Genomic DNA, 22,749 nt, shown 5'->3' with positions numbered 1-22,749 from the left:
GTTGATAATTCATCGATTTTCCCGCGATATACAAATCTTGTTGTATAACTATTGTGGATACACCTTGACATGCTTGTTTTGTTTGTGTTAGTTAAAGTGAGTTTCAACTATAAAATTTAGACGATTTTATCAAAAAATAATGATCAACCAAATCTTCAACAACATCATAATGTGTCGAATGTTCCAGAATACATGTGAATTTAGAAATTAGTGTGTACAAAATTCAATAAATAATTTTTTCTAAACCTATAATGAATGCTTATGACTGTGTGAAAGCTATGATTTTGTCTTTAATTTTAGTATATTAGTCTAAAACTTTGTTCGTTATATGACATCATGTTACATAACAACAAGATTGGGGCATAAATAAATTTGTTGATCATTATGATTTCACATAACCTTTACTTTTTTGGTATTTGAATTATTAGGTTTTAGCAATGGAAAATAGATACGACACTTCAATTCTGGCTACAAATTTCGAAGAAGAGTAAAACCCTGGAAAATCATGATCACAATTTTATCCTTGAAGTAACAAAAAGCAATTTTACATATGAATTTTGCCATATGTCTATTCAGTCTCCTGATGCTACAAAGCCATTTCGAACCTTTTTGAAAAGGTTCTGATTTTCACCTACAAAACCTCAGTCCTTTTTTGCCTCCACCGATGTATGTGTCCGTTCTACGAACGAAATAATTAACCTATGTGATAAGTTAGCTTCTGAACGTGTTTCAAATTCCTTTCATAAATGATACGTACGAGCAAAGTATGTTTCGTTACGATCTGAATCCTTATGCTACCCACAACCTGACCCAGTAGCTTTAATGTTTACCTGACTGTTTCTCCCAAGTCTAGCTGGGCATCGATCCGTTCGTAAAGGGGTTTCCGTTGGAAGAAAAGCCCTATAAACAACGCCTATCATGGGGCTGCTGCCCCCAAGTTACTTACCTCTCGTTTTCCGGGTCAACTCAACAAACAAAGCCGCTTCTAATCCTAATTAAAAGGCATAAATTCTCCCCCGAATTTCACCCGACATCCACCTCGATGCCTCCGGACGTTGGCGAACGGTTAATTTGGGGCCGATTTTATGTGGTGTTTTGGGGCATATTTCCATTCCGACTCGAGTCGAAACAGGTGGATGCCACCGGAAAAGTGCGCAGACAAACGAACGCGCTGTAGATGGAGCATTATCTCCCTGGTTGAGTGATATTGATCGTGTCTGATAGGATGCAGAGAGTGCTGTTGCCGCACCTTTCCAGGCACGAGTCGAGCCTCTGAATATTCCCCTCGGATCGGCTCCGGAATGGTCGATAAAGCCGTCGAATGGTGAGCGCCAGCTAAACGTTTTACTTGAACCCAAATCAAAAGACCCTCATCCAGACCGGGTGCCAGCATGTCTTCGGGGCGAAAGATCGAATCATCGCCCGAAGACTAACGAGCCAATCCATCCTTCTCGAAGGCGTGATACTGACGGCGTCCATTAGAAGCCCATTTTCGGAAGGCATGTGTTGGCTTTGCACGCCACACGGGCGGGCAGAAGACGTGCCGAGAGGAAGCTGAAAAGCCGGACAATGAATTGTTTAAAGCTCACCCGGGACAAAAGGTCTACGCTGGGAACGATGTACGATGATGCTTATCCCCTCGGACTAAAAAGGTGTCAAAATGGACGACATTGTACCTTTATCGTTTTTCTTCGGATATTCTTTCTCCGATGCCGATGCTCTGCTTTGCATAAACCGGGCCGGCGTGTCCGGCCGACGTCTTGGAGGGGGGGTTTAATCGTGTTTCAAATTAAAAGATTGCCCCCTTGGTCGCGAAACGCCTCAACGCACCAGAACAAAGCCGACCGAAATGGCTCGAAATAATGGCTGAAAGCGGCCATTTTCAGCACGGAAAGCTTACAGCACCAACGGGGAGAGGTCGAGATTTTCCTCAATTTTGCATCGGCTTCTGCTTGCTGGCGTTGTTGGTTGTTTCGGTTGAAGTTTTCATGGTCAGGGGTCGGCAATAGTTTTGTGTTTTATTACTATTTAGTTCCGAACTGAAATGCTAAATATGCAGATCGAATAATATTTTGTATTCAAAGATGCCATGTTAACGATTTATAAATAAATTTTGAAAAAAATTGTTGGTGTTATCAAGAAGAAGTCTTACGACCAAAAACTGGTTAGTAAATATAGAAGCACAGTTTTCACTGTTTTTTTTTTTTGTTGTATATATTCTAGGTATTATTTCAACAACACACAATTAGTTTTTCGTTATTTATAAAAAACGAGCTTTCCATACCGACTGGATATTCGAAACACATCCTGGTAGTTCTGGCGACCCCTGTTTTAGAGCCTATTTCACAACCAATTCCCGAAGGTGAGCATCGCGTGCCGGAGCTGTTTTCTAAAATCGGCCGTCCAATTTTTACCTCACCTCCACCCCCATACACCTCCTTTTCTTACTGGCAGGCATTTTAACTTCCAACAAGCGTGGAACACCACTCTGGAGGGATGTTTTTATTGGAAAATTCCGAAGCCAAAAATTGAAATTAGATTATATCCACTTCGTTTTCTACCGGCGGGAGCTAGGAACGGGATGCGGTTGGACCAGAGCTCCTAATTCAATTTCTCATTCTCTCTTTCCCCTTCTCTCTGTCTCTCTGTCGATTTGGTTGCCCATTTCGTCCCAACCACGATAACGATGCCACACGCAATGGTGAGCAAATTTCGGCGCGGTTGAGTGAAGAAATTAGATCGTCTTAATGAGCCGAACAGGTTTTTAAAGTGGCGCGATATTACTTCCACCACCTTGATCGGCCCTTGCGTTTGATAGCGTAGCTCCGGCCGGGAATCTTAGGTATACCTTCGGCAGGGAGGCTTAGGTTTGTTAAGTTATTCTCTGCGCGTTCCGTTGCTGCCGCCGGTTTGCCTGGCGTGTAAGGTCCCGGAAAAGTCAAACGACGGGAGAACGCTGTTGAATTTAAAGTGCGTCCGCAGCGGTTGCCGTACGAAAAAGAACAAGCCCGTGTACAAAACCTTGCAATGGCACGGATGGAACATGTACTCGAACAACGTCGCCAACGACAACGACTTGTTTCCATACGAACGATGCAAAGGTTCTTCGGTTGTTTCCTTGTACTCCAATTTTACCAAAGTTGAGCGGGGAAAATTTTGCAAAAGGGATTACTTTCCGCCGGCTACGACGACCGTGCGGAATTTAAGCATCGAACAAACCAACAAACAAACGGGCGACCAAACGAACGGCATGGAAATGAAACGCATCGTCGAAATATGTATACGATTGGGAGTAGCAGTTTCGTTCGACGCCGGCCTTTTGCCACGAAAGGGACGGGGTTGGGTGGATGGGGGATAAAACTGAACGAATGTGCCACTGGGTGCAATAATTTCTCAGAGTTTCACAGATTTTCGATGGACACTCACAGCACCGTTTGGAATCGCCTAGAAGAACCAACGGCAGTCTATTGGATCGTACAGGCATTTGCATTGCGAGGAAACTGCCAGCACAATATCCGAAAGGAAACGAGAAATGTAAAGAGGGTTTCATTCACTCGGTACTATTTGGTACGGTTGACAATTTGCACAAGTGCAAACCGGATGGAAGTGTAATCAAAGTTCCTTTGCGCGTGTTGGTGCATTCTTGCTGTCACTTAACAACAGTTGGCAGGCTCAACCGTTGAGATCGAGTCGAGGGAATCAGTGTTCGGATTTCATTATTGTGCATTGCAGTATTTGTTCAAGTTAATCATGACACATACAGAGCGAAAACTGTATGGAACAAAATTTTGATACATTTGTTTACGGTTTTATTTTGTGACTTTTGAAAACATGACATAAACAAAATGAAAGGTTTAAACGATCAGACCATCGGTAGAAACTTGTAAATAATAGAGTATTCTATTGTGAATAGCTTCATATTTGTTTTATGAATGCAATAAAGTTTTCAATTCACAATTATTCTATCGAATTATTTAAAAAAAAATCACTGTTGATTGATTTCATCTTCTAATCACATTATAATATTTATTTCACAGTAAAAATTCCTCAAAAGTTTCCAAGATGTTTTTTTTTTTTCGTCAAATATATATAAGCTCTCTTGAATTACTTAATACACGTGTGCCTGAATATTCTTTTCGGAGATATAAGATATCTGCGGAGCGAGTCAGCTGTACAATATAGTCTAGTTACGCCTGATTGGTTCCATTTCGCTCGGCAAGACTGGTTCAATTCTAAAATATTGATTTTTCTTCCACTTCCACCCCGAAGATATCGAGTCGGGACCGAAGTGCACATAACTTTCGCTTCATATTTTGAAGTACCAGCGCTTCACGGTCAACGCATAGCCGTGGCCAGCCGTCGATGGAGAGTGAAATGCAAATTGAATTTGTCCTCCCGGTTCCGGTCGGGTTGCAACTTGCTAGTTGTAACCTACCGGTTCTACCTTGCTCCCCCTCTCTACGTTTTTTTTTCGCAGTGGCCCTCGAAGCGATGCGATAATCAGATTACACGTTTCATCGTTCCGATTGTAATTGAGCACGAAACGCACCCCACTGCCGCGAACGGGAAGTGCCATTCTGTCGTCGTGTACGGCATCGTTTGCAACCCCCGGGGGCGGAAATGTCGCTGCCAAAGGATTACAACCCTTTTTTGTGCTGTTCTGTCACTTTAGAAACACTTCCTACAACGTTGCGTAATTGGTGCGATGTATAGGGCCGGCTCAGGTTGCAAACAAAAAAAGCCGACGGAGAAGCGAAGGGACGAGCAAAATTACCTTTACCCCGATCGAGTATCGTATCCGATTGAACCGCCTTCGAACCGGTTGGGTTGGGACAGCGAAGTAAACAAAACATAAACATCAATCATGGTGGTCGTGAAAAATGCGAAAGGCGAACCTAATCATTCATCGATCGCGTGTCACATGCGATGCTTTTGGCGGGAAAACGCGTGCGGAAAAGGCAACAGCTGAAACGGAGCGAAGCGAGAAAAGTTTTTCCTCCATCCGGAAATCCGGAACAAATCAACAAAACCGTATGAAACTTTCAATTGCCGTCCAGCGCACGGTGATGATAATTAGGGCATACTATAATTAGCTCTAAGTGTTAGCCACTTTCTGTCCTGATTTTATTTTCCCAGCGTTTGTTGGGTTTTTGTCATCGAAAAACAAACACGCACACCAGCACACATAAAACCGTCCTACCGTCCTGTTTAATGTGAGGGGATGAAAAAACTTTTCACCAGTAAAGTTTTTGACTGCGACGTGCCCTAAATTTACCATCGATTCGAACTTTTCCATTAACGCGACCAACGGTTACCAGGGAGGGAATCGGAAAAAAGGAACCGATCATCTCCCCCATCCTCGGAAGCATGTTTTGCTACGTGAACCACTATCGACTGCAATACACGCGTGATTCCGTCATATCGCAACCGTCCACCCGGAACTGGATGGTGCAAATTGGACCCTCAAGAAGCTGCCATCAGTTTCGTAGTGCCAGTGCTGTCGGCGTCCATTGCCAGATAACCGGGAACCCGAAAGTTTTGCTGTTTTGCGAGCTCGGATCCATCTGGCCATGCGGCTTTCCCCGGGGAAAACGTGCCGGGCGCCAATAATGACATTCACCGGACCGAAAACGAGGGTATCGAAAGCCGATGATCATCCGTCCGGTACGAACGAACGTGTATTTTGTGGGCGCTACCTTTCCCCGTTTCGATTTGGGTCTTGTTTTTATGCAATAAACTCGATTCGTTGGAAGGGCCGTAAAAAGCGGAGGCATGGTCGAATAGCACTGGGGCATTTCTAATAATGGTTCGCCCGAAATCTGAAATGGTATCATATAATCGGTTCCGGGAACGTTCGAGACCGGAACGCAGCCTGGGAACGTCGCGACAATTTCATAAAATTAAAGTGTCGAAAAGATGATAGAAAGAAGCACAACAATCTCGCACGATCTGAATGGAAAAAGTACAATAGCGATCGACGGGATAAAAGGTGGTGGTTTGAAAGCGAAAGCATGTTATTCAGATTTATTTAATGAAAAGATAGCATGAGCGTTACGAATGAATTTGGCAACATTTTCCGGTATTGTACACATTTGGAAATTATTTTGAAAACCATGGTGCGAACAGTCCTGGCAGCATTTAAGTTAGAATACATAAAACTAACTAACATGAAGAAGAAAGCTAAAAATATATTAAACTTCTTGTGAATTTAATCTCCAATTAAAGTCGCCCAAAATATGGAGTAAACTTTCTACACTTTCTATCATTCGTTCGTCGATCTCGTGGGTGAAAATGGATGTTCTTTTTTATACCCTCCTGCGGTAAACTATTCTTGAGATTTGTTTTGCCACTCATCGCTCGCAGGACAACGATTCGATGCTGTGAAATCCTTTCCTTGCTCAATAGCAATACTTCAACCGTACGCCCAAAGGCAGCACTTGCGGTGAGGTGCCGGGGAGGAGAGCTGGTAACTGATCGATCAGTTAGATTATTAAATGGTTAACTTTGGTGCGAGCGAACCACGTGCTATCATTATTCTCTCCCGGATTGCGCGTCCCCGCAAGCCAGCTCATTAGCTGATGATCGAACGAAAGTTTTATGAACCGCCAATGATTAATGGGATTCACACCCGAGGGCATCGAAGGTCTCGGTTGTATCGGTCTATTGCTAGCGCAGAATAATCTTACACATTGTAAATGTGCGTAATTTTCATCCAAAACCTTTCGGGAAACGAAAAAAACAAATAGAGCATTCTACCCAAGTTGTTTCAATTTCAAACTTTGCTGCAAACATAATAACATCAAAATAAATTAAAATAGTGCGTAAATTAAAGCAATACCTTTTACATTCAGCTTCAATGCTGGTACAATGCTGGCAGCAAAAATATTTACACGCCCAAGCTTTCCTCTCAGTGGCTTGTTGGCTTGAGGTTGTTATCAACCGTTTTCATAGAACCCCGCTTGCTTTTCCAAGCATAATTGTTTCAAGCACTCTTAAACGATTCATCTAAATCATAATTTTCCCATGATGTACCTTTTCTCGGGCACTACACAACGGCACCGTCTTGACCTTGCACGCTGCACGTTACGGTTTGGAGCCTTCATTCCTTTTTTTCTACCAGAGATATCCTTTGCTCGTTCCTTTGCACAAATGAGGTACATGCTTGGGATCTTTTTTACTCTTCATCCCTCTGATTTAGATATCCCAGAGATTCTGCTTTTCTTTGTCGTCATATTAAACGAAATAATAAATTAAGATAAGTTGCAAGGCCTATCCTCGCGGTCCTTCCCTTTTGGCCCGTACGTTTGGCACGAAGAGGCGTCCGAGAGAATTGTTCTTTTTTTTTGGGTTTCTACAGCAACAAGAACCGCTTCTTTTATTCCCAGCATAACCTCCTCGTCTCGAAAGAAAGATGAAGGGTACAAGAGCAGCAAAAAAAAACCGCCCACACAAAACACTCCACGCGGAAAAGAACATGCAAATATAAAATAAAACAAAATGCTCACCACTTCCGTGTGAAACATTTTCCTTTTTCATCTATTATACTCCCCACGCCGACCGGGCGTCCATCCCGATTCCTTCATCCGGAGCTCAATGTTTTGTTTGGGGTTGATTTTGTTTTGCTCTTCTGCTGTTCTGCTTTGATTATGCGCGAAAGGAAAACATTTTCCCGAGGGCCCTCCTCTTCCAGAAGTTCCGAGTCCGAGAAGGTAAACGTTTGGCCAGCAAGAAAGCACGGCTTAGCGAGTGATTCGACTTTAAAACTTTATTCCCACTCCCCCCCATCGCCCCTGTGCTGCGTGATGTTTCGAGTAGTAAGATTTAACAACAGAAAAAAATCATCCAAAAGACAAACAAAGCTTTCAACCGGCGGTAAACTCTCCGCCCGAGCCGGAGATGCGGTTTCGGGAATGGCTGGCACGCGGTACCAGCGGAACCGAGCGGAATCGGTGGGAATTTTCGCCTAAACCGCTGTTTAAACTTGCCTGGAATTCCCGGTGGCGGGAACGGGAAAAAGTAGCCCGGTTTCGACAAAATATCCAGCGGGAACGATCTTATTCGTCCGATCTGTCAAAGTGAAGCTTTGTTTACGTTTTAGTTTGTTTACGTGATCTAAATTGGCGGCAGGTAAAAGTGGAATTTTGAGTCATTATCAAATATAAAGTTTATGAATGGTGTTGTTGAGTTCCTCCTCCAAAATTTTGCGTCAAAGACTACTCGCATTTTGGTTTCTCTCCAACAACATCGGCCGCATCCATATACGTTGCCCATACCGACGTTGTTGTAGCAAGCGAATGAAACTTTTCATGAAACGTTTCAATTAAGCAAATGCGTCCGTTCCCGCCGGGTCGTAGTTTCGCGTTTTTTAAACATAGCGGGAACGAAATCCGTTTTTTTCATATGGAGTTTCCCGTCGTCCAGCGGGATTCCCGCTGGACGGCGGGAATATTCGTGCGAATACCGGTGTGTCTAGCCGTCGCTTAACTGTAAAAGGTGTGCGCGCGCGAATCTCACCTGAATATGGCCACCATTCCCCGGCGCGGAGCCTTCATTTACCGGGAACAAATCCGACAGCTGTCTGATGTTTTCCCATAATTTATGGACTCGAAAAGTTGTTGCCCGGTCGCAAACTTCCGCGTGACGGAACGGAATAACTTAACTAGTTCGCAAAGGGGAGGGAGCCCGCGTTACACTACGCTTAGCTGTGGTGAATTAAAATGTGCATAAAGAGTTCCGCGTCGTTCCCAAGCACCTGTTTTTTCGCTGTCCGTCAAGCTATCCCAAGCACTTGGTGAGACGCTTATCCGACTCGAGCAATTCTTCTCACTATAGAGAATGTGAATGTGTTTGTGTTTGAACCGTTCACACGCCCGCCGTTGCCCACCCGCGCGTCGTGGATACCCATCGTTGAGCAATCGACGAATCTCGCTGAACTAAACTTTTTACAATGAAATGCAGCAATTTGTTGATCGCAGCAAACTACACAATGGTTATGGGGTGCTAATGATTGAATTCTTGGTATGGACTGGGAAAACATGCACATTTACAAAAAATTATTGTTTGGTTGTTATAAATTAGACTGGTGAAACTAACATTAAAATCATAATTGGCGCAATTACCATGTAAAAAACTTATTACGCACAGTTGTATAAATATTGAGGCATCTTGGTGTCGAGATGCTTGCATTCATATTTCTGCAATAGACAGGTCAATCAAGGCACCCGCCGTGGCCTATATGGTTGACCGGTCTTCTGCAGCTGTCACGTAAGTACCCCATAACCTCGGTAGTTCGAAACCACGACATAACTTGTTCAATAAATTTTCACATACTCCATGACACAGACAGAGAAACATCACGAAAGCACAACACATCATAAACACGACGCAAATTTGGGACGATAGAGATGGACACCAAAAATACGTAAGTCCAAAATCATATGGTTATGAACGAACCAACATTGCAGCCAAAATAAACCCACATGATAGTGGCAAAAACCCGATTGGTCTGGGTTCAGATCCGTTCTGATGCGAGTCCGAACCTAGGTGCGCGTATGTGCCCACCTCCACACGTTTCGACAGCTTGGACGGCCATTTTTTTTCAACCGGTATATCGACTTTAGTCGGCAGACGGTTAGTTGCTGCTTTCCGTTAAACCAACAGACTCACCGCCATAGTGAGAATCTTTCTATCCGACTCCGGCTGTGTCTGTTAGCAAGACGGATCCCAAGCACCTGTTTTTTCGCTGTCCGTCAAGCTATCCGTCTTGCTAACAGACACAGCCGGAGTCGGATAGAAAGATTCTCACTATGGCGGTGAGTCTGTTGGTTTAACGGAAAGCAGCAACTAACCGTCTGCCGACTAAAGTCGATATACCGGTTGAAAAAAAATGGCCGTCCAAGCTGTCGAAACGTGTGGAGGTGGGCACATACGCGCACCTAGGTTCGGACTCGCATCAGAACGGATCTGAACCCAGACCAATCGGGTTTTTGCCACTATCATGTGGGTTTATTTTGGCTGCAATGTTGGTTCGTTCATAACCATATGATTTTGGACTTACGTATTTTTGGTGTCCATCTCTATCGTCCCAAATTTGCGTCGTGTTTATGATGTGTTGTGCTTTCGTGATGTTTCTCTGTCTGTGTCATGGAGTATGTGAAAATTTATTGAACAAGTTATGTCGTGGTTTCGAACTACCGAGGTTATGGGGTACTTACGTGACAGCTGCAGAAGACCGGTCAACCATATAGGCCACGGCGGGTGCCTTGATTGACCTGTCTATTGCAGAAATATGAATGCAAGCATCTCGACACCAAGATGCCTCAATATTTATACAACTGTGCGTAATAAGTTTTTTACATGGTAATTGCGCCAATTATGATTTTAATGTTAGTTTCACCAGTCTAATTTATAACAACCAAACAATAATTTTTTGTAAATGTGCATGTTTTCCCAGTCCATACCAAGAATTCAATCATTAGCACCCCATAACCATTGTGTAGTTTGCTGCGATCAACAAATTGCTGCATTTCATTGTAAAAAGTTTAGTTCAGCGAGATTCGTCGATTGCTCAACGATGGGTATCCACGACGCGCGGGTGGGCAACGGCGGGCGTGTGAACGGTTCAAACACAAACACATTCACATTCTCTATAGTGAGAAGAATTGCTCGAGTCGGATAAGCGTCTCACCAAGTGCTTGGGTTGCGGGTAAGTCGCACTCGAAGATCCTCAGATGAGAATAACTTATTTAGTTTACACAGATACGGTTGTTTGCCGTGTGGGATAGATGTCATAAATTTTAAACTAGGGTTTGGTGATACTTTGCAGGTATAGCATAACGTCACAGTTTATTGCAAAGCGAGTTAAAATTGTACTAATGATCTGCAAAACTAAGAAAAATGTTTAAAAAGTATTATTTTCAATTGAAATTTAAATATTTTGTAACGAATGCTGACAATCCCATTCATCAAAGATCCACCTTACTCATGTCAACATCAAACGAAGAGTTGGCACTTGCGACGCAAACCAAGTACATTAATCTGTCAGAGATTCTGTGAAGTTTTCCCATCAACCAACCATTATGTCTTCGGGGCAAACCGGGATAAAAGTTGGTTTGGCCAACTTTCGCCACCCGCCAGAGTGCAACGGGCCGTTTAGCGGAACAGGCAAACCTCTCCCGGCGACTAGCCAGTAATGCGTGTAATGAAGTACCGATATTGCCCACCCATCCTGGGGAGGACCGTAAAGGCATCACAATAAAAAAGCAAACACCTCGAGCCATCGGCCCGGGGCGACCGTTTTCGCAAAAACCCGCAAATCTCCGCGAGCGATCAACATTATAAATTTATTGGCCACGGTTCTCTCTCCGACGGCGACTGTCGTCGGGAATGCTTGCCACGTCGGCACTTTGCGTGCGACATTCCCGGACGGTGGCTGACGGCTCGAGCGAGTTGCCCCATTGCCGGGCAGTGAAATGAACTTAATTTGCGTTCTTTAACGGCTTAGCAGTTTAGCTCGTGAAGATATGGAGACGTTCGCATTTGGGCGTGGAAATGGCGTACCACTGCCAGCGCCATCGTCGGTGTTCGGTTTATCTTTGGTGCTGGAAGTAAATTTCGAAAGTGATTAGAAATGATAAACGAGCATCCGTAACGAGTGGTTTCGTTTAAGCGGTTACAAGGGAAAAAACAAATCGGGCCCAGAATGTTCTTCCGACCGGCGAACGGATGGAGCTGCATTGGGCAACTAAATGATACCGACGTGACTCGCTACAACCGGGCTCTTTAATGACCAAAGGACATTAGGGTTGTGGTGCTGCAAGTAAGAACATTATCCCTGGGCCACACACCTGACTGTGGAATGTGTCCGAAGTATCTCCGTCGTACGTTTTGAAAATGAAACATGAAAACCCATTCCTACCCTTGCTGAACGTTTTAGAACGACTTGACATTTGGACGAAGGTTGGTAGTTTAGAAAAGTGCTCGCTAATTGCAGTTACGTGAATATTGCATAAAGCTTAACTCGTGCTCAGAAAGCTGCCGTGTGGAAATATTTTAGTCCTTTTATGTTGGCCTAATGTACGCATTTAGCAGAGTATTTTTATTCAATATTCCATTTTTACTTTCCCTTTAGTTTCAATCATCAAGCATTGAACAGGGTGTTTCTTCTGCTCTGCTAGCTCACTCACACTTGTTCATCATACTTTATAACCTCCACCAATCTGCCTGCTCCTCGAAAGCTTTTGCAGACGACACAGGAGTATAATCTGTAATTTACAGCATCGTCATATCAAACCGGAAGGTGAACCCAGATGATCATATAAAGAGATACATTTCAAACACTATCCATGCACACCCGTTTCCCGCTCGACTCTCGTTAATGCATTTTATGTCGCTTTTATTGGTCACCTCGAACCCTCCAACGATGCTCTTTCGTTTCCGGTCGCGAATCTTTACACTCATGATCAACCATCATTCGGCACAGGAAAATACAACAAAAACCCCAACCCCTCACCCTCCCAACGGCGAATCCTCGATTCCGATGTCGATAATACCACCAGCGAGAAGATCAAGTGTCATAAAACAACTTTTTATGACTTTATTTTGAACTTATCCTCCCACCCGAAGGAGCTTATTTTGTAGCGCACATCGTTTTGCCGGCCCGGGATGGATCGCTTCGAACGTGTGCATCCGCGCAATGAATCCGCCGGGCGGGGAATGTAATGACGGAATTTTCCGACAAACATTTCCTGCCAAACTACCTCGCGCGAATGGTTCCGCTTCATTGGATGGCGATACAATGTACCGCGAGCCAGCGCATTCAATTCACCATCCAGTTTAATATCGCTGGGACCCAGGGACGGTGGTGCACCAGAAGACTCTGGTCGGGCAGAGGGTGCTCGAAGGGAACGGTTCCCATTGTTTTACGGCACATCGGATTCGAAGCTTCGTTCGCTTTATATTTTGTGAAATTATTTCATTTTCATTGCGGGAGGGTTTCTGTGGCATTCAGGTTGGATCTATGATTTATGAGACAATTTATAAGTGAGGAATGCTTTCGGTTGATTGGTCGGTAAAGAAACATTGCAGTTTATGCTTTAGAAAAACACATGATCGTTTCCATTGTAGCAAGTGTGTGATCTAAGGATTATTTTTCAGGGTTCAGTAGGCCTCTCAATTATCATACACTAACAAGGAATATCAATCAGGTCAAGTATTTTGTGAAATATTGTGATGAGCATGCGAAAAACATTTTGGGAGTGGTTTTACTCTGAACGTCTCATGTTAAATAAATTGAAATGTTTGAATATGAAATACAATATTTTTAGCTCCTGCTGTATTCCTAAAATCAAAGTACAACATTTTGTTATCCATAAGCAGAGCTTTACATCGTAAATCACCAATTAGCACCGAAAAATGCTTATCATCGAACCGCTACTTACTTTATTTTAGAGCGGAGATCGTGCGGGACATATCTGAAGGACCCATTTCCAACTTTTCGAAAACCAATAAGTTTCGAGTAAGTTTTCTGTTACCTTCTCAGTTATTCAATACATTTTTTTATTCATCATATTTAAGCGAGCTTGCATCGTATCAAACAATATATTAATTGGTACATTGATACTCCTGATATCCAATCAACAGAAGATATTATACTTAGAATTAGTAGAAGATATAAGACAAACCTTGGATTGAATTCCATCAAACCATAGGTTACAAAAAGCGAGCTTCAAATTTAACAAACCTTGCTCCCTAGTGTTGAACACTTTCCCAACGAATGGCGCTGTCTAACCACGACCGCCGGTTTCGGTGGTTTTCGGCCGGATGATGTCTGCGCTTTGCTTCATCACCGGCACCGGGCAACCACCGTCACCATCAGCATCATCATCCATCACGGTTGCGAACCGGAGCGGAAGCGCTATCCCGAACGTTAATGCCACTAGTGCGGTGTTTACGGACCACACCGATGGATGGATCTGTTTAAATATGCAATGCCAGTTCCGGCGAAGGTAACGATCCGAGCGCCGGGTCAACACCACTGTTGCCGACCATCCTGTCCGTGTTTATCTGTCACACGTCATCCTACGCCGCGATTAGCCGCACCAGTGGGAGCGAGCAGCCACCATTTGCCTTCGACGTCAGCGCCATCTGCCCGGAGTGCAGTGGTTTTTTGACAGCACGAAGACACATCACGTCCGCTTCCCCCGCCAAACCGGGGTGCGCGCTGGTGGGTGCCGCTTGTTTACAGTGCAACTTGCTGCAAACACTGGCTCAAACGTTGCGTTAATCGACTGTCCATTTGCGGTGGCGGTGTCTGGGTTTTTCGCGAGCATTGGACCATGCCTGAGCTGTCCCTCCGATGAGCTTTAATCACCCAATTCGTGCCCGCACTTTGTTTTTTGTTTTCATTTTCGCGCCCCCTCAGCGGAAAGACAAACTTTTCTAATTCACTACAACATGCCAAAACCCCCCACGCATTCGGCCGTCTGGCTTGGAAGGTGGTTTTGGATGGGTGCTCACGGTCGATGCCCTAAGGTGAATTCATCACATTGGAAATTTTTCGTATTCACGGGAAAAAACAGGACGATTAAATACTCTTCGGTACTGTGCAAATGGAAAACGGAAATAAACTTCGCTGCCAACCACTTCGTACTGTCGTCACAAGTTTTTCTTCCATCAACCTTACGCTAATTCAAAACCAAGCATTTTATTTCACTTCATCTTCACCTCTACCGATCAAATTGTCTCACTGCTTCTTTCAATCTCGTTAGTGTAAAATTTCTCTTCTTTACTTCTCCCTCCTTTGCAGTGTACCTTTTGGTAGCAATATACCGACCGGTGAAATGTACCGGTGAGCCTGGTGGGAGAGTTTGTTGTTTTCACAACAGTGTGACCAGGGATTTGTTACATTTTTTTTTTCACCGTCCCATGTTGTTATCGCCAACTTTCCCGACTTCCTGCTATCGCTTCACTCCGAGACCGCATAATTCGTTCGCAGCGAAGATAAATTTCATAATTTATTTGGTGGCGTAAAAGTTGCGTTGTGGGTTTCATCTTTCAAAAGAGGCTTTTCTTTTGCTGATGGCGGTTCCGCGTCGGGAAAAAAAGAAATGCCTTAAAATTTGCCCTATTTTTATGATTGGCTTCCGGTATACAAATTTGATCGCTCTGGGGATTCCGCATCACTAGATCTTTACTTTTAAAAAAAAACCGATTTTGTTAAATAACGACCAATGGAAACTAAACTAAACATTATTTACATTAAGTCAAGGTAGCACAAGTATTTATCATAGTTAGTTTAATAATTACAAATATATATAACTTTTGCGTAGAATGGAAAAGCAACAATAGTTTCAAATAATTTTATAATTCGTTCAATGTGTCTGATATAGGGTTTATCAATTGTAATTATTACAACTTCGCTAGTTCTGATGTTTATATCTTGAAACCTTTCTTCAAAGCCAACGTAAGCAAGCTGGTAAATTATCTTAGAAAGTCATGACAGATTATTCCTACTTTATTTTTCCTCACATATTTTCAATCAAGCAGATGAATTCAGTAAAAAAAGAGAAATAGTTTTCCCTTAGTAAAACATCGGTAAACATAAAACACTAGGCGTCTCCATTAAATTAATGAAAATACATAATTCCAGCGAGCAATAGTGAATTTGATCAAATTCTTGTGAAGGTACTTGTAAGCGATGGTAGGTTCATACAAAATGAAAGAAAGAAAATGTGTCCGTTGTTTTTCACAAGGAAAACTGTAGATGACGTATACACATTTCAATCACAAATCGATGTAAAAATTCAACGAATTCAGATTCAATTGAATAAATATTGACATCTATTTTCCCCTGCTTTTTCTTTCATTCACAGAAAAATAGTGCAACTCGGCATCATTGAAGAGGGAAGCTACGAAAAGGATGTGCTGTTCTACTTCAACCTTGGCGAACCGCAACAAATCGGAGGTAAATGGCTCGTAACTCACGTCGAAGCCTTAACCCGTCGGGTCTCGTTTCTACCTTTTGCTCTGCGTGTACACTTCTCTCGGTCTCGACGCTTTCCGTCCTTTCTATCGTCCCTTCGAACTAACACGATGTCGCCTCAAAAAACTTGTTTCGTACTTTTCTGTCGCTCGGTTGTTCTTTCTTGTTTCCGTTTTTCTCTGTACCTCCTTTCTCTCTTTTTTACTCGTTGTTTAACCGCCATCGGTAACTGTTGTTCTCTGTTTCTCTTTCTTTACTTTCTCTTGTATTCAACGCATCTTTCTCGTGCAATGTTTGATGATTTTTTAATCTTGTCTGTAGTTGTTTTGGTTGTTGTTTTAGTTTTTCCGAGTAGGCTCGTATTCGTATGACCGCACTCAGTTGGTGCAGATTTGGATCAGGAGCTAGCGTTGATTTCTCCCTGTAGATGCTCGTAATTTTAGCTTCGGTCAGATTTCACTCGAACAACATCCTGGAACTGAGCGGTTGTACCGAGGCCAAAGGCTCGATTACGTTGTTGATCCCTGATGTGCGCGGTAAATCCCATCGGACATCGAATCCTCCTAGCATTTCATCGTAGTCGTAGGCAAGCACAGTATGAACGACCGCCCTTTCGAAGAAGATTTCCATTTCGGATATGCCCCTTTCACTCGGTTGCTCGAAGGCTCGGAAGGGGTAGAGAAATGGAGAAGTTGCTGCAGCTTTGCTTCTGCCCCGCTGACGATTCCGGACGACTTGCTGACTCGGCGGGCGAGCGTGATCTCGTTCAAGATATCAACCACTTGCGTCCTCCATGCTCGCGTTGCAGGGCTGAAGTATTTGACATCGCATATATCTCACGCCCCGTCATCTCACGGCGGGGCAACCGGCATGGCCATGAATACATTACCCAACTGGGGCACCGGCTGCAATGGTAACGAAGCGGAACGGGCGATGGTAGGATGTTTTGCCAGGCCCACGCGCTTAGATCGTCATGTAAAACAGATCGGCGTCCTGTCGCGTGTACCTGCCGTGCCGTACATCGTCCGTCCGGCAGGTGCTCTGAGGCATCCATGCGTTCGTTAGCGTAACACAAAAGCTATTGCCTACCCTTGTATGACCATCCTCCCCACAGCTCCGTCATCCGTGGAGCAGGGACAACGTGTGCAGAATGTTAATTTTTTTTTGCTCCTCCCTTGCCATCCTCCCTAATCGGGTCCTCCTTTACCTGCCGGACTCCCTGGTCTGAGGTACTCTATACCTATCTTTGACGAGCTAGTCTTAGAGATAAACCCATCCTCCGCACGCCACACTACACCTCAACTGTGGTTCGGGCACTGTTCTTCTCGTGCTCCGTGCACAACGACAGATATCTTCATTAAACCGACACGGTGTAGCCTCGATGTCTGCCAGCAGAAGCGCCCTTGATTGGATTGAACAATAGATCGAAAAGCACAATTCCCACACCCGGTGCACCATCAATCCCGCAATTCGGTGGAGCTTGATGTCGTGGACATAGAAAGATAGTTCTTTCGAAGCTTTTTCTTTCCTCTTCAACTTCGTCTTTCATACGTCGACGTAGAATTGTTCTTTTAGTGGTGAGAAGAATGTACGGTGTATGTTTGCGCAACAAGCGAAATAGTGTTATTTCCTTCTCCCTCCATTTCCTTGCACCACAGCCCGGCCGGGACAAAACGATCACTTATTCTACCACAAAACAAAAATAAATAAATCCCGGTGGATGTTTCGTTTTGTGCCCCTACACGTCACGCAAGATGTTCATCAGCGATTGTATTGGAAACGAATGTCATCCAAAGAGCAAACATGTTTTGATGTTTTTCAAATAATTCCATCTCAGGCGACGGATGGATGGAATCAAATTCCATTTCCCGATTTAGTTCCTGTATAGTGACATTTTGTATACGATTCTAAAACCAATATTGGATTTGACATACCATCAGTAGTATGAGTTTTTATTTTATTTATAATAAATTGGGCTCCACGAAGCACATCACAATCAATGGCCGGCAAGATATTCTTTCCCAAACCAATTTTGGGGTCGTTTTTCAAAATTAAACTTTTCCTCTGTCCGATCACCGCATCGAGGAGACCACCCAACGGAAACACCATTACTCTTTTTGCCGCCAATCGAAAAGATAAACACGGCATAACTCTCTTCCACTATCAAATCAGTAACCGACCCACCCTCACGGGCCCACCTACCCCAGCCCCAGGGGCAGGCTGTTGGTTGCCGGAGCTCGAAATTGGAGCAACCATTAAACCCACGATCCGATCGACACCCTCGTTTGGCTGGGAAGTTTGTGAAAATAATCACTTCATAAAATTTTTATTCAAACTAAACAAACTTCGCCGCGAGCGTGGGTTTTGGGTGCGGGAGTGAAAAGGATGCGAAGATCGTGATCGTACCAGCCCGAACGTGCGATCGGAAATAATACTAGCAATGTATCACGCGTTCGATATGGCTTCCCGTTTCCCGGCGCTTCGGGATGGGCAGGGGCGCAGCACAATAATGTGTTTATTTGCGTTCATTGATTCGCGTGATAGTTAGGGGGAGATAAATTGTTACCGTAAAACAAACCATTTCCAATGTGAATTTGTGTGTGTTTTCTTACGCTCGATCATTCACTTACTTTAAGGGAACCCTGGTTGATTTCCGCTAGACATAATGGCGTCAAGTAGGACTGACGTACTGATGGGTCAGCATTGTTTATTGCTTTTTATCGCGAAATTTTGTTAGGAAGTCATCTTCAACTCCTGTTCGGCTGCTAGACAAAATGATGGTATGACCATTTTCGCCTACAAAGCGTACATTTTCAATATTCTCTCAGAAAGTAAGCCTAAAACAAGTCCTCTGCTGGGTAATTACCGTCGTTAACGGGCTTCACAGTTGAAGCGGTACACAATTTACGCTGCAATTAATGTAAGTGAACCTCAAATACGGCACGGGTGGGTTAAAGTGCTCCACCATGCTGCTCGAGTTTGTCGTTTTTGTATTTCTTTTCTCGTCCTGTGGTGTTTCCCCAACCGGTAACAGGACGTTGGTGCTCTTCCGGTAGCCCACGTACTCGTTGACTCATTTATTTTCCGAGCAGCGAAGAGTTTCTTGCTTGCGCGGCCAAAGTCAACATCCGCTTGCTACACATTCATTTAATTGTGTAGCACTTCTGAGCATAAAACTTATCCCCGCAAGGAAGCCTGGTAGCAAACATCCTTGCTCCGTGATATCATCTTCTAGTGGATCGTCAACGTCGTTCAGGGTTTGTTAGTTATCTTTTGTTTTGTTCATTTTTTTTTTGTTTCTTCCTCTCGAGTTTGATCGTTTTATTTAAATCTTTGTAAAAATTTTATTTTCGCATTGGCGTCATACAATGTTGTCAAAAAGTTTTAATCTCCTTAAATTTACTTAGCTTCGAATTGCTCTTCACTGAAGTCATATCTGAGTCGATTTCTTTCTCGTATCATCACCATTCTCCTAACTGCTCTCGCTCTCGCGCTGTCAGTTCCCCTCATCAGTAGTTTTAGGGTTGCGTAGCCGTTGGTAGAGTTAAGCTATTTCCGTAGATAATTTATATTCAACCAGCCAGCCAAACATACTTCCTTCTAGGTAACAGTAGTCCTGGTAGAGCTGCATTCTTACGTTGTGTACTTAAACTTAGATAACCATAGTTTAATCAATTTATGTTATTTCTTTGTCTTGCAGTTTGTTTTATTTCGTACTATATTGTTTTTCTCTCTTTTTCTCTTTTTTTCTTTCCCTTTCTACATACTTCACCTCCACGACTACAAATGTTATGCCACTAACGATCCTGTTTTATCATTGTACTTACACGCTGTTTGGATCAATATTTCCACTTTCAACACTACTAACTATAACTTGTTTTACTTCTATTGCTCACCGTTCTGCTACCGCTTGTTGAAATACATCTTCTCACACTCTCAACGAGCGCTATGACATTTCGATTCTTTAAACAACTAACATTTTTCCTTACACTACATTCAACGTATCTGACTTTACTATCTATTTATCTTTGTATTTCACTTGCTTACATTGATGCTACATGTAACTGGCAATGTTTACAATTATTTCTCGTTTAATTTATTCTTTTATGCTGTTGCTTACGCGATTGTGCGACACTGGTACGATGAATCCTGCACACTCACACACACACATATAAAATTGAGAAATCGAACTTGTAAAAATTGCCCAAACCGATCCTGCAATTTGCAACCGCACATGTACCTCCGAATCTGGCACCATCTACTCAACAACGAACTGTCGATGTGCGATTTCTTCGACTCATCAATTGGAATTGATTGAAACTAAACACGCAATAAACGACCATCGATGGGTGGATGTTGTGTGCAATGCATCCACTGAAAAAATAATAATACTTTGACAAACTATTCGGATGATTTTGGTACCAAAACAAATCGCGCCTGTGCTGTTGATGTTACGGAACAACAAAAACCAAACCTCTGAACCTCAAATATTTTGCCAAAATCTGTCCAAATCAACCTTTGAAACGAACAAACATGCGTACGCAACATATGTCACTGTGCGCAATATTGATGGATCGCATTTTTTTGTAAGTAATACTTTTCTTTCGTTTCGCTTTGTGTTCACTCCGATTTGAGCTTTATTCTATCCCGATGCACAAGTTTTACTGATTTCGCTTAAGGTGTTGTACTTGCAAGCGTTTTAAAGAGTCACGTTTTTTTAAGCGCAATCACTTGCCTCAGCCGCACTTAAAGTGAAAAGAATTTTAAATTCGCAGCTGCTTTAACCCATCTACAACACGCTAACTGATTTCATTTGCTTTACTTTACAATTAGGGTCAGCGTGCCCTAAGCCTGTAAATATTAGTTCCATGTATATATTTTATTTATTGTCTCTCATTTTTTTTGTACTACCATTTTTTGAATTTATGTAAATTAAATTGTTCACGAGTAAACATTATTTCTAAGATGATTTTTATTCCAGGCTCTAGTAAAAGACACATATGTGAGTCTCTTAATCACAAATTCACCAATGGAATTAATATTATTTCTTAGTATTATTAATTTTCTATCATTAAGCACGAAACAATTAAATGTCTTCGCCAAAAGATCTTATGGAGCCGCATGGTGCGAGCTCTGGTGGAGGCGCATGGTGCGAACTCTGACGGAGGCGCATGGTGCGAACTCTGGTGGAGACGCATGGTGCTTTATGTAATGCTTATTGGTACTGACGTGCTCATTTTCTTTAGAATTTTCTACTCAAATTGTTTTTTTTTTATTATAATGAATCACAAAACATAAAATTAATAAAATCAAGCTCTTTGCAGTAAAACATGCTATACAATATCTTTTTAAGACAAACAATTTAATTTGCAACATGCAACATCACTGAACAACCAGTTACCATTTGTGTTGCCTAGCTCTCCGCAAAACTTTTCCATTACTATGCATTCAAAACAAGGTTAATCAATTCAAAGTGCCAATACTGGATCCCAACACATTCAACGCTTTTGCTTAATGCAGCTTTGCCTGATACCGCCGTGGTTGCTCATTTCCCAGTTATATGCTATTTTGCATTTTCCTGTGTTATGCTGCTCATGAAAGGAACATTCTATGTTTTCAACATTTTTTACACACTTCTCACACCACGTTGGTATTCGTCAGATTATGGTTTCTATGATACTTTCTTTTCTTTCTTTCTGCTGCATTACACTGTTGTTTATTTTTTCGTTTTTGTCATGATACTTTCTGTTTCGATGAAAAAAATCTCACATCTTTCCATATTTTCGTTCACCGCTTTCATACCGCTCACAGAGTCGTTAGTTAGTTTGCCTCAAATCTTGCTCAGCATCTCATTTGGTTGGTTTAGTTTCGCAAAGCTTTCCGACTTTTTTTTTCGTTTCGTTCGCTTAGTTTAACGCTTGGTTTGCTTAGTTTGTGTTGTGGATTTTGTGAAGCTTTTCACTCGGTTAACCATCCTCCCGCCAACCGTTCATTCCCCTAACCGCAACAAATTGTTTAGCGTCACCACGAAAACAAAAAAATATCCTCCACCGCTCACTGACCGATCCCCACCACCTATAATGCCACAACCGACCTCGACCGAAATCCTGCATCCTGTCACGACACTGTTTCTGTCCTGCCTCCAAATTGCTCCGTTTCTTGTGCCCTGCGTCTGCTCTTTACACTGGGTTTTTGGTTTTCTCCCGAACAGCCCCCACCGTGTCTTTGCTAGGTTGTTGTTGTACACCCACCGACACACCAGCAAAACCCACACCTTCCCTGTCCACAACACCCTCCGTCCAAAAGAGCAAACCGCCCAGCGAGTGCCACGGAGCCGTGGGTTGCGTTCATCGCCACCTTCGCCACTTTCGGGCTCTCAGTTCTCCCGTCCCCTTTCGTGCCTCACATTTGTCCCGTTGTTGTATTGAACCGCTGTTTGCGTCGTTTGCACCCCTTCTGCGCCCCCGTTTGCACGGTGACAAGTGAAACTTGTTCCAGGATATGCAAGCAACCAGCACACCGCAAAACACAATCACCATCGCGCCGCCCTCCCTTTCGACGCAACAAACCGCACCCTGTCACATCCCGCACTTGGGTGCAAAGAACCGAACAAAAAACAATCCCACAGCAATCTTGTTTCATGTTTGCAAATCACCGTCCTCGTTCGCTCTTTTTCACCATACGGTTTGCTCTTTTGAACGAGAATAAAAAAAAGTACACTCGTCCGTTGACATCCAGCAGCCAAAGCAAGAAAATGCAAATGCTCC

At 43.3% G+C, this 22,749-nt stretch overlaps 1 protein-coding gene across 1 annotated transcript in view; it reads left to right on the top strand.

Moving 5' to 3' along the window:
* Window positions 1-22,749, top strand: part of LOC131289090 (sodium/calcium exchanger 1) — a 128,469-nt gene that overhangs the window by 38,266 nt on the left and 67,454 nt on the right. The window contains exon 2 of the mRNA XM_058318290.1: window positions 15,873-15,964. Within this exon, the coding sequence (XP_058174273.1) occupies window positions 15,873-15,964 (92 nt within the window). The remainder of the gene's footprint in view (window positions 1-15,872; window positions 15,965-22,749) is intronic.

The sequence above is a fragment of the Anopheles ziemanni genome, chromosome 3 (genome assembly GCF_943734765.1).
Source record: "Anopheles ziemanni chromosome 3, idAnoZiCoDA_A2_x.2, whole genome shotgun sequence".
NCBI classification, from domain to species: domain Eukaryota; kingdom Metazoa; phylum Arthropoda; class Insecta; order Diptera; family Culicidae; genus Anopheles; species Anopheles ziemanni.
This window is presented reverse-complemented; position numbering and strand designations above follow the sequence as displayed.